At 37.4% G+C, this 12,654-nt stretch overlaps 1 protein-coding gene across 1 annotated transcript in view; it reads left to right on the forward strand.

Annotated features, from left to right (window-relative positions):
• Positions 1-12,654, forward strand: part of LOC135211981 (tyrosine-protein kinase RYK-like) — a 451,093-nt gene that overhangs the window by 406,275 nt on the left and 32,164 nt on the right. Inside the window, exons 5-6 of the mRNA XM_064245244.1 lie at positions 650-812; positions 3,309-3,468. Of these exons, the coding sequence (XP_064101314.1) occupies positions 650-812; positions 3,309-3,468 (323 nt within the window). The remainder of the gene's footprint in view (positions 1-649; positions 813-3,308; positions 3,469-12,654) is intronic.

Consider the following 12,654-nt stretch of genomic DNA (forward strand, 5'->3'; position numbering starts at 1 on the left):
TTTTAGGTTCTTCACTAAAAAGTACTTCATTAAACATGTTTTTTCAAATTTTGCAGTATTTAATATGCTGATGTCCCTTTGAATACTTTTGGTATTGGCTTTAAGATTTATATATACTATTATATAAAAATGAATTTATATCCATAAATAACGGTAAAAAAAGTGTTCGTTTTATTATGTCAGTAAAATCATTTCTTTAAATCTCGTCAGTATGGAGCTAAAGTTTACTATCCCACTTCCAACTCCATTTTCTATTCCATTATACTGTTTTATTTTATTTTGACGCAAACTTGTAGTTAATCTCCAGTGGTTATGTTGTACTTACTCTCAGCTGGGCTTGTTTATTAATTTAAACCTCTGTAATTTGATAACTGACATATCCTGTTGTTTGCCCCTTCCTTCTGACTAGTGTCTACGTTTTTAGCTATAACCCTTACGTCATCTCTCTCTCTCTCTCTCTCTCTCTCTCTCTCTCTCTCTCTCTCTAAGATCTGCTCCCTCATTTCTGCCTCATGTAATTTCTACACGAGACAGAATTAGAGAACCAGTTCATTACTTCTCCCCCCAAAACTGTACTTCCTTCGCCTCGTTCTGTCGCATCCTTTTCAACTAACTCCAGCTGCATATTTCCTTTTTGCATTCCCGCCAGAAGAATTCGCCCCGAGGAACGAGAGCATCTACCTGCGGCCGGAGTGGATGTCTAGCTCCCTGGGGAGTCTGTACGTGGCCATGGGCTGCGCCTGCACCTTCACCGTCCTGGTCATCACCATTGCTTCCGTCCTCTATCTCAGATTCAAGAGGGCCAGAGAACAGTGAGTAGCATTCGGGGCGCGAGTCGTATCCTTGGACTCTCAGGGCCAAGGTTTAAAGAAAACGGGAAGGTTATTCTTCATTTGAGGTATTTCAGATCATTGTGTTACACCTTCGCCTGTGTGGTTCTACCCATGTTTTGTCTACCTGTCGGTTCCTCGTCGGACGAGTGGTTTATACGTGCTCGCCTATCGATTCGGTAGTCCCCAGTTTGATTCACCGCTCTGCCAACGTGGAGTCCAGAGAAATTTGTTCGGTAGTCCCGAGTTCGATTCACCGCTCTTCCAACGTGGAGTCCAAAGAAATTTGTTCGTTAAAGTCCCTTTTGTCGATCACGCTTAGTCCCGGAAGGTTCCGATTTCAACCCGCTTGCCAACGTGGAGTCCAAAGAAGATTTGTTCGGTAGTCCCCGATTTTCGATTTCACCGCTCTGCCACGTTGGAGTCCCAGAGAAATTTGTTCGGTAGTCCCGAGTTCGATTCACCGCTCTGCCAACGTGGAGTCCAAAGAAATTTGTTCGGTAGTCCCGAGTTCGATTCACCGCTCTGCCAACGTGGAGTCAAAGAGATATTTGTTCGGTAGGCCCGAGTTCGATTTTTTTTTTTTCAACCCCCCGCTTTTCCCCCCCTGTCCCCACCCCCCCCGAAACCCCCCGTTGGGATCAAAGAAATATTGTTCGGTGAGTCCCCGAGTCGATTCCACCGCTCTGGCCAACGTGAGTCTCAGAGAAATTTGTTCGGTAGTTTCCCCGAGTTGTCGTCCACCGCTCTGCCAACGTGGAGTCAAAGAAATATTTGTTCGGTAGTCCCGAGTTCGATTCACCGCTCTGCCAACGTGGAGTCAAAGAGATATTTGTTCGGTAGTCCCGAGTTCGATTCACCGCTCTGCCAACGTGGAGTCCAGAGAAATTTGTTCGGTAGTCCCCGAGTTTCGATTTCACCGCTCTGCAACGTAGTCAAGAGATCTTTGTTCGGTATCCCGAGTTCGATCAACGCTCTGCCAACTGAGTCAAAGAGATATTTGTTATCGGTAGTCCCGAGTTTCTTTGTTCTGACGCTTCTGCACGATGTCAGAGAAATTTGTTCGTAGTCCCGAGTTCGATTCACCGAATCTGCAACGTGGAGGTCGAGAGAAATGTTCGTTAGGTCGGAGGGTCCGATTTCACCCGCTTCTGCAACGTGGAGTCCAGAGATATTTGTTCGGTAGTCCCGAGTTCGATTCAACGCTCTGCCAACGTGGAGTCAAAGAGATATTTGTTCGGTAGTCCCGAGTTCGGTTCAACGCTCTGCCAACGTGGAGTCAAAGAGATATTTGTTCGGTAGTCCCGAGTTCGGTTCAACGCTCTGCCAACGTAGAGTCCAAAGAAATTTGTTTCTGGCGATTAGAAACTAATTGCTTGATATAATGTGGTTTGGATCCCACAATAAGCTGTAGGTCCCGTTAATATGTAACCCATAAGGTTCCTAGCCACCGTAAGAATATCTCATCCTTCGGGCCAGCCCTAGGAGAGAGCTGTTAATCAAATCAGTGGTTAGGTTTAACTAAGATATACTTTTTTTTATTTTGTCTACCTGTCTGAGTTCTCCAGATCGACGAGTTTTGATTTGATATACAGGGTGGGCCAAAAGTAGCCTCACAGTTACTTCATGACTGTTTCTCATTCAAGTACTCTTCAATAGAAAATTAATACTGTGCCATTAATACATGCTACTTATTTTTATCCTTTTCATGTCACTCATTCTTAAATATGCCACTTATTCATGTCTGAAAAATTTTATGCGTTTAATAAATTATTTTTTATTCTGTTTTAAACTGTGAGGCTACTTTTGGCCCACCCTTTAGATCAAAGATTTGCGGCTGAAATTATTCTACCTATATTGTTTTTGGAGGTTTAAGGCCTTTTCAGAATAAAACTAGAAATCTGGAGGTAATCAGAGGAAATGACAGAATTTTACTGGTGACACTTGTAATCGAGCTATTGATTCTTGTATTGAGTAGCTTTCGAGAAATATATGTTCTAGTGAATCGTGAATATTTTTTATAATGATTATCACTGACATTTTCTTAGTAATGGAAGATTTTCTGTTTTTCAAAGAATACTAACATTGTTGGTACACAAACATATATATATATATATATATATATATATATATATATATATATATATATATATATATATATATATATATGTGTGTGTGTGTGTGTGTGTGTGTGTGTGTGTGTGTGTGTGTGGTACGAATCATGGCTCGAGTAGAAACATTGATGAATGATAATTCCCGCTCGGTGTAAGTTATAGTATAATAGTGAGTGCTGTATAAAACGGCATTTGTGGCACAACAAAATCAATGTGAATACGAAAAAGTAACGCATATATATATGTGTATGTGTGTTTGTGTTTTGAGTGTGTTTATGTATGTACATATGTATGTGTACATATGTACGTATTCGTTTGCGTGTTCGTATGAAGTCAAATTTATCTGTTTCGTCTCGTCCTTCAGAGGGTCGTTGACTTGCCGATACTACAGCGGCGCAGGATTCGTCGGAGACAACAGCGGAGTCCCACCTTCCAACAGCGGCGTCCGGGGAGGAACCTCCTTGAAAAGCAGCTCCTACGCCACCATCGCCTCCTTCAAGAAAGTCCCCATCCTCACCCACCAGGTAAAAGAGGCCGCGAAAGACTGCTTGCTTTGCTGTCGTTTCTTGATATTTAGTTTTCCTGCTTCCAGACTATGAGGTTGTTTTGATTTCTTGTAACTACTTATTGCATACGTTTAAATTCTGAAGGTTTTAGCCGGGGTTGTTATGAAATCGGTGGTAAATTTGTACAGTTGTTGTAGTACACATGAAAGGTTATGAAGCTTTATATATATATATATATATATATATATATATATATATATATATATATATATATAGATATATATAGATATATATATATATATATATATATATATATATCTATATATATCTATATATATATATATATATATATATATATATATATATATATATATATATATATATATGTATGGGATATACAATATATATACAATTGGTAAATATATATTATTTATTTGTATATATATGCTATATATAATTGGTAACTATATCAATCTGACGTTCTTTCGTGTATTTCGTCCATGAAGATGTGTGTATTTATGACCTAACTACCAAGGAAGTACTTTGCAATTTTTCGTAAACGTCAGACTTAAACGCATTTCCTCATTGCCAAACGAATTAAGTTTTGGAACTGCATAATTATCCTTTAAACAAAATCGAGACACTGCGAATATAATTAGATTACAACTATGGTAGAAATGATCAAAGAGTCGCATAAACAGGAAATTTGAACGTACAAAATGAACTTTTACAATTAGCTTCGACTTTCTGGAAAGGGGATAACTTGACATGGAATTTTCGCAAAATAACAGTCAGAATTCCAGTGACGGAAGGTCGTTTCATTGCTAGATTTTATTTCTTTGGTCGAAATAGAGAAGGCGCTCAATAACCAGATGATGTGAGATGAGAGAGGAGTTGAATCACTGAATAGGTGATAGCGCCTCAGTGGCGTGGTTGGTATAGTGTTGGCGTCCTACCTAGGTGGTCGCGGGTTCGATTCTCGGCCATTCCATTGAGGAGCGAGAGATGTGTATTTCTGGTGATAGAAGTTCACTCTCGACGTGGTTCGGAAGTCACGTAAAGCCGTTGGTCCCGTTGCTGAATAACCACTGGTTCCATGCAACGTAAAAACACCATACAAACAAACAAACAAACAGAATAGGTGATGAAAGGACGGCAGCATATTTTGGAGGACTGGGTGGGAATGTCTGAAGGGGTTGCTTGGCGTTCCCTCTACGTAAATAAAGTGTGGTTGAGGAATCAATATATATTTTTTTTTAATGGAAGTTGTCGAAATGAATTGTTTGCAACTATGTATGATACGAGAGGAATTCAAAGAATGAGAAATGTGGCAGTATGCACAAAACGTTGTGGAAACAGTAGGTAAAGATTCGAGGATAAATTAGAGCCTTTTTAAGATGGTTTAAAATTTTGTAAAGGACAATAGGTTGGTGGAAAACCTAATATAATTCGGAGGTGTTTCTAGGTGTAAGTAGAGGAAGTGCTTCATAGATGGCGTGGAAGAGGCACTACTTGCAAGGAAGAGCTTCTTACACAAAAAGCGCAAGAGATCATGCAAGACAGAAGTGTCTAGGTTAAACTTGATGGCCTGCTGGTGAGCTCACTGTGCTGGTGTATGAAGAAGCTAGTATTGCGGAAGTTTTCTGCACTGGATGTTCATACACCATCCAGTCGATGTTGAATGATTGCACTTGAATCTAGTGTGTAATTTAAACTAAAAAAAACTACCCCTGCAACGGAAAAAGGATTTGTTGTTATATATATATATATATATATATATATATATATATATATATTATATATATATATATATATATAATATATAAAGGTAATGCCCGGAGGAAAATGAAGAATGAGAACTGCCGAGATCTTTCGATCTTAACAACCCTTTACTATAGGCAAGACCTGCCTATAGTGAAGGGTTGTTAAGACCGAAAGATCCCGGCAGTTCTCTTTCTTTTCATTTTCCTACGTGGCATTACCTTTATTTATACATAGCATCACGTTTTATATATTTCGTGACCAAGTTATTCTATATATATATATATAATATATTATATATATATATATATATATATATATATATATATAATTAATTGGATGTTCATGCAACATCCAGTAGATATAGAAATGATTGCACTTTAGACTGATGTGAAGTTTTATCTATAAAAATGCCCGTTACAGAATAAGGACTTCTAGTATATATGTGTATATATATATATATATATAGAATTACCTCTTTTGTTATGCAAGAAAAATAGTATCAGAGTTCTTTTCAAGTGGAAATATATATATTATATAACTGATTCCTGAAACGTTTGCAGATTCAAAGAAGAAGGAAGAAAAAGAAAAAGGTAATCGCCATTTCTTTCTCTCTTATCTCCTGTTCTCACTGACACCGAAAGCTTTTTTTTTTTTTTTTTTCTTATCACGCACCGAAAGCTTTTTTTTTTTTTTTTTTTTTTTTTATCACACTTCATTCCCGACATGAATGTTTTGGTTGCTTCTGATAAATACGGCTCGTTGTGTACATAAACATAAAATATTCTGCAGGCGAATATAGCTGATGCCTTGCCACTTGTATATCGGCATGTATTCATATATTGTTTTATGGTGATTTTGTAAGTTTGACAACATGCAGTTAATATTTATAAACTCCTGCACACACACACATGTATATAGCTATACATAATGGGAAGTTATGTACTTATATACACTTAATACTCTTTAGATCTACGAAGATCAAAAGTAAGTTACCATTACATTTCTTTAAATTGCAATATTTTTTAACACTATATCCCTTTGAGTAATGATAATTTCATGCATTAGGAACTCTATGGGTAAGGCTCTTACCTCTCTCTCTCTCTCTCTCTCTCTCTCTCTCTCTCTCTCTCTCTCGTCCTTGCATTCACTTCTTGAATGACTTCAAGTGACTCTCTCTCTCTCTCCATGAAAATCTGAAAAATTTCTTACTGAATGTAAAATGAAGGACTTTCCTGTATGTTGGTCTTCCCGGCTAGTTCCAGTCACAACCAATATCTCTACCTTTTTACGTTTTCTCTTCTTCTTTGCGACATTCTCCTACCCTTTTCTTCGCCTACCTACCTCCCGCCCTCCCTCCCTCCCTCTCTTTCTCTCTTTCTCCCTGATGGACTAAGACCCGTTTCCACTGTGCGCACAAGCAAGTTGTAATCCGGGAACTTTTGAGTTCTTTCAGAGGGAAAACTGAACAACAATGGAAACTCAGGTCTGGACCCTTGTCCGCAGCCATAAATTATTCCAGGCCATATGCAAGAGGAGCAGTGAAAGCCCGAGGAAGTTTCTGCCGAGGATATCATGAGCCATGGCAACGCTGAAGTTGCCAACCAAAGCAAATTAATATTTTTGCCTTCAACATTCACGACGTTATTCCAAGGAAATCCGCACATCGGGAACGGGGCGGAAAGGGATCCAGCGTTCACAGAAGATTTAAATTTAGGAATCTCGGTGATACGGGATTTGTTTTATGCAAATAGGATCGTTTTTTTGTCCTTCTCGTAAGTCATTGTGCAATCAACAGAGCAGTCTGCTGTGAGATTGCGGTCAAGAGGGTTCTGTGCGTCCTGCTTCTGGAGTTGAATTAGATTGTGTTCCACTGAGGAATGGAATTCGAAGAGTCCATATTCTTTTGGTTGCTGTTGTTCGTGGGACCACGTTCGGCTTCAGTTTCCTCAGGTTGACTTAGGAAAACGCTTATGAATTTCATCCTGCAGGTCAGGTTTTCCTTTCCGTTTTAACAGTTTCTCATTAATGATGATTCTACTTCATCTTAAACAGAATTGGTCACAACCCATTTCAAACTCGGGCATTACTTCATATTTTTTCTCTGCAGCGAGCCTTCGGCCACTAACTGCAACCCCCTTTCGTTCCTTTTACTGTACCTTCTTTCATATTCTCTCTCTTCCATCTTGCTTTCCATCATCTCTTAACAATTGATTCATAGTGCAACTGCTTTAAGGTTTTCCTCATGTTACACCTTTCAGACCTTTTACTGTCTATTTCCGTTTCAGCGCTGAATGACCTCAAAGGTTCCAGTGCTTGGCCTTTTGGCCTTAATTCTATATTCAGTTCAATTCAGATGAACAACTGTATGTGAGAAAGTTGTAAATATAGGCAAACAGATACATGCAGTACAAAACGTACGTACTATCATGCTTATCTCTAACTCGATATTTTCTTTAAGAATTGTATTCTTCCTGTTTTTTAAATGAAGTTTCAAATTTTTGAAGTTTCTCTTTATATTTCAGCGTTACAGAAGTCGCGAGTTTTTATCTCTCTCTGTGGTCCTTGTGTGAAGGGTAGAGGTATTCATAAGAATACTACCACCGTAGGTCCTGCGTGTCGTTAAAGATGACTAAAAGGACAGGTGCTGCCTTGCAGTCTTACTTTTTTAGTAAAAGGCTAGGCCCACCGCCATTAACTGTGGAAACTGCTGCCTTGCAGTCTTACTTTTTAGTAAAAGGCTAGGCCCACCGCCATTAACTGTGGAAACTGCTGCCTTGCAGTCTTACTTTTTTTAGTCAAAGACTATAGTAGATTCACATCAACCGTGCACTTGATGTTTAAGCCAGTCCCTTAGGACGCTAACGCTCCTGATTGGCTGTTGAATAAGCGCATTCACAGGCTGGAAACTCTCAGTCTCTTTCGAGAGTTCTCATGGGTAGGATCTATGTTCCACCTCTCCTGAGGTTGACTTATCAACAGCCAATCAGGAGCGTCGAAAGGGACTGGCCTAGACATCAAATGCACGGTTGATGCGAATCTACTATAGGCCCACCGCCATTAACTGTGGAAACTGCTGCCTTGCTGTTGGACTTTTTAGTCAAAGGCGAAGCCCACCGCCAATAACTGTGGTTGATGACAGCAAGGGCATGCGTTCGTAAAAACCTTTTAGCCAAATAATAAACCATGCCTTCATGTTGTAAGGAAAGGCGCATCTGGCAACCGACCCCTTAATGTATTGATAACGGTGGGAAAGAAGATGATTTATAAAACAGATCGTTAACTAGGGAGAATATGTTCATTTCTCTTATAAATGTATGAACCTATAATTGATACATTAGACTTTTATATACAGTTTTATGCTCTTTTGGTTTATTTATCATACACTTCATACATGTGTATGGCAGGTATACTCGTCACAGAAACGCGTATGCACTAACACGCAGGCATAATTTTTACATAGCCAAGTATACAAAAAATCATGTAAACAATATAAAGTAATTAACATATATATATATATAGATATATATATATATATATATATATATATTATATATATATATAAGTGTGTGTTTAGGTTTGGAGAACATGAAGGACTGGCTGTGCTAGACAGAGAAAGGCTTGTAATTGATGTAAGAAAGGAATAGCCTAAACCTCTAGGAAGGCAGAGAGTGCATGCATAGTAAAATGTGTTGGGGGACGTGTTTTCGACGTGCTGGTGGTGGTATATAATGTGGCACGTCATCTGCGTAGGGGTTTCATCCAGTTTTTCAGCATCGTAAGTATAAGTGGCGGCAGGGATTGCTATATTTTATTTTCTATTTTGGGAACCACTCTATTACTGTCTATCACTGACACAAATTACGTATTTAGGCTAAATGGCCATTCTATTGTTTGACTTTTCTCGCGACCGTATACATAGTTCATATCAGGTACTACTTCTCGTGGTTATATATATATTATATAAATATATTATATAATATATATAATATATATATATATATATAATATATATATATATATATAACTAAAAGGACATTTTCATGTATTTAATTTTGTATATACTTAAATTTGCAATGATATTTATAAAAGAACAGGTCCAGTTCTGGGGAAAAACGACCCCCCCATAAAAAAACTCTGGGCACGGGCCTGATATATATATCTAATATATATATATATATATATATATATATATATATATATATATATATATATATATATATATATATATATATATATATATATATATATATATATATATATTCTGTATATATATATATATATATATCTATATATATATATATCTAATAAAAAGGAGCCCATAAAAACACCAAAAACAGAGAAAAGACTATATTTCAGAGACTGCTGTCTCCCTCTTCAGGTAGATGAATGAGAAAAGTTCACAGAAAAGGTGGTATTTATACCAAGAGGTCCATCCACAAACAAGCCATTTTAAGTCACCCCCGCTGATATCTTCCTCTAATCTTCTTAAGGGTTGGTTGAATGAAGACGTTGTCGATCGTGTCCGAAATCCTCCTCCTTTTGAGATGTTCATTACCTGCCTCTCTTTTATTAAGGCCGATTCCATCATTTGACTCTTGTACCAGGCAGTTGCTGCTATAAATTACCCGTGACAAATTCCAGTTTATTCTATGGTTATGTTATTTATATGGTTGAAATAGCCATTCTGTTGTCCATACCTAACTGACCGTTTGTGTGTATTAATCTCTGGGAAGGGATTTACCTGTAAATCCGATGTAAGATTGGTCACAGTCCTGGCATGGGATTTCGTATACCCCAGAGTCCTTTGGAGATGTCTTTTGTTGGACGTTAATCAGGGATTTGGCTAAGGTGTTTGGGTAAGTAAATAAAACCAAAGGGTCGATTTTTTCCGAGGGGGTTGGTTATTCTCTTAATCGTGTCCAGGTGGGGAATTATTATTTTATTGTTGGGTGTATCTCTGGTCTTGTCTTTAGGGGGTCGGTAGAAAATTACGTTAGCTTTGTGAAATTGCTTTTCTCAATTATATGGTCAGATATTTTAAAGACGAAAGTTGCTTGCGAATTAGTTCAAATTCTTTTTCCAGGAATTCTGGGGAACAAATTCGTAAGGCTCTTAAGAACAAGTTACTAGCTGCACCTATTTTGATAGAAATGTCATGATAGCTAAAGTAGTGAATGTATGAAAGTGAGAACGTTGGTTTTCTGTATATGGTAAATTTGTATTTCTGTCGTATCCACTCGCTAAAAAAAGTTAGATGTTATAATAAGTAGATCCGACAAAGACGGCAAAATCGTAATAATGGACAAAGACTTCTACCTTGACAAAATCAACCAGCTCCTTAGCGACACAACACAATACGAAAAACTGACGAAAAATCCCTCCAAAACGTTCCCACAGAATTTTTTCGGAAAGTAAGATTAATTGGCAAAGACAAAAAGAGTTATTGAAAAACTATTAGAGAAATTTAAAGTAAATTAATCCTAAATTCACCCTATTTTTATGGCCTTCCCAAAACTCACAAAGACAATCTTCCATTCAGACCCATCGTTTCATGTGCCGGTGCTTTCAATTACAAAATTTCTAAATGGTTAGCTGGCCTCCTTTCCCCTTTTTTAGGCACTTTTTCTCCAGTCACATTAACATTCGGAGATTTTTGTCACAAATTCAGAGAAGCCATATACCACTTCACAACATAAACTTTTAAGCCTTGATGTAGATTCCTTGTTCACTAAGTTACCAGTACAGGACGTTCTTCAGTTTTTAAGGGTAAAATTATCCCCCTATTCTTAGATCATTTCCCATTGGCGCTTGACAAAATAATAAGCTAGTTGAATTATGTGCATCTAATAACGTATTTTCATTCGGGGAATCATTCTACAAGCAAAAATTCGGGTGTAGTATGGGTAGTCCTTTAAGTCCTGTTCTAGAGCCAATCTGTACATGGAATAACTTTGAAACTACAGTAATAAATGCAATAAAACCCAAAACATGCTGGTGGATGAGATACGTGGATGATATCCTAACATTTTGGGTAATAGGTGTGGGGCAATTTCAATGAATTCCTCTCGAAATTAAACACATTAGTGCCCAGCATCAAATTTAAAGTTGAATGGGAAACAGACAACAAAATTCCTTTTCTTGATGTTTTAATAATCAGAGATACGACAGAATACAAATTTACCATATACAGAAAACCAACGTTCTCACTTTCATACATTCACTACTTTAGCTATCAGGACATTTCTATCAAAATAGGTGCAGCTAGTAACTTGTTCTTAAGAGCCTTACGAATTTGTTCCCCAGAATTCCTGGAAAAAGAATTTGAACTAATTCGCAAGCAACTTTTCGTCTTTTAAAATAATATCCCTGACCATATAATTGAAAATAAAGCAATTCACAAAAGCTAACGTAATTTTCTACCGACCCCCTAAAGACAAGACCAGAGATACACCCAACAATAAAATAATAATTCCCCACCTGGACACGATTAAGAGAATAACCAACCCCCTCGGAAATCGAACCCTTTTTTGTATTTACTGTACCCAAACACCTTAGCCAATCCCTGATTAACGTCCAACAAAAGAAACATCTCCAAAGGACTCTGGGGTATACGAAATCCATGCCAGGAACTGTGACCAATCTTACATCGGATTTACAGGTAAATCCCTTCCCCAGAGATTAATACAAACACAAACGGTCAGTTAGGTATGGACAACAGAACTCGCTATTTTCAACCATATAAATGAACATAACCATAGAATAAACTGGAATTTGTCACGTGTAATTTATAGCAGCAACTGCCGGTACAAGAGTCAAATGATGGAATCGGCCCTTAATAAAAGAGAAGTCAGGGTAATGAACAATCTCAAACAAAAGGAGGATGGATTTCGGACACGATCGACAACGTCTTCATTCAACCAACCCTTAAGAAGATTAGAGGAAGATTATCAGTGACTTAAAATGGCTTGTTTGTGGATGGACCTCTTGGTATAAATACCACCTTTTCTGTGAACTTTTTCTCATTCATCTACCTGAAGAGGGAGCAGCAGTCTCTGAAATATAGTAACTTTTTCTCTGTTTTGGTGTTTTTTATGGGCTCCTTTTATTAGATGGAACTCTGTTGTTACAGAACATTTATACAGTCATATATATATAGTATATATCTGTATATATATATATATATATATCTGTGTATATATATATAGTATATATATATATATATATCTGTATATATATATATATATATATATATATATATATATATATATATATATATCAGGCCCGTGCCCAGAGTTTTTTTTATGGGGGGGTCGTTTTTCCCCAGAACTGGACCTGTTTCTTTTATAAATATCATTGCAAATTTAAGTATATACAAAATTAAATACATGAAAATGTCCTTTTAGTTATATTAAGAAGAAATGTTGGGTATGTGGTCTATGC

Source organism: Macrobrachium nipponense, chromosome 40 (assembly GCF_015104395.2).
Source record: "Macrobrachium nipponense isolate FS-2020 chromosome 40, ASM1510439v2, whole genome shotgun sequence".
NCBI lineage: Eukaryota > Metazoa > Arthropoda > Malacostraca > Decapoda > Palaemonidae > Macrobrachium > Macrobrachium nipponense.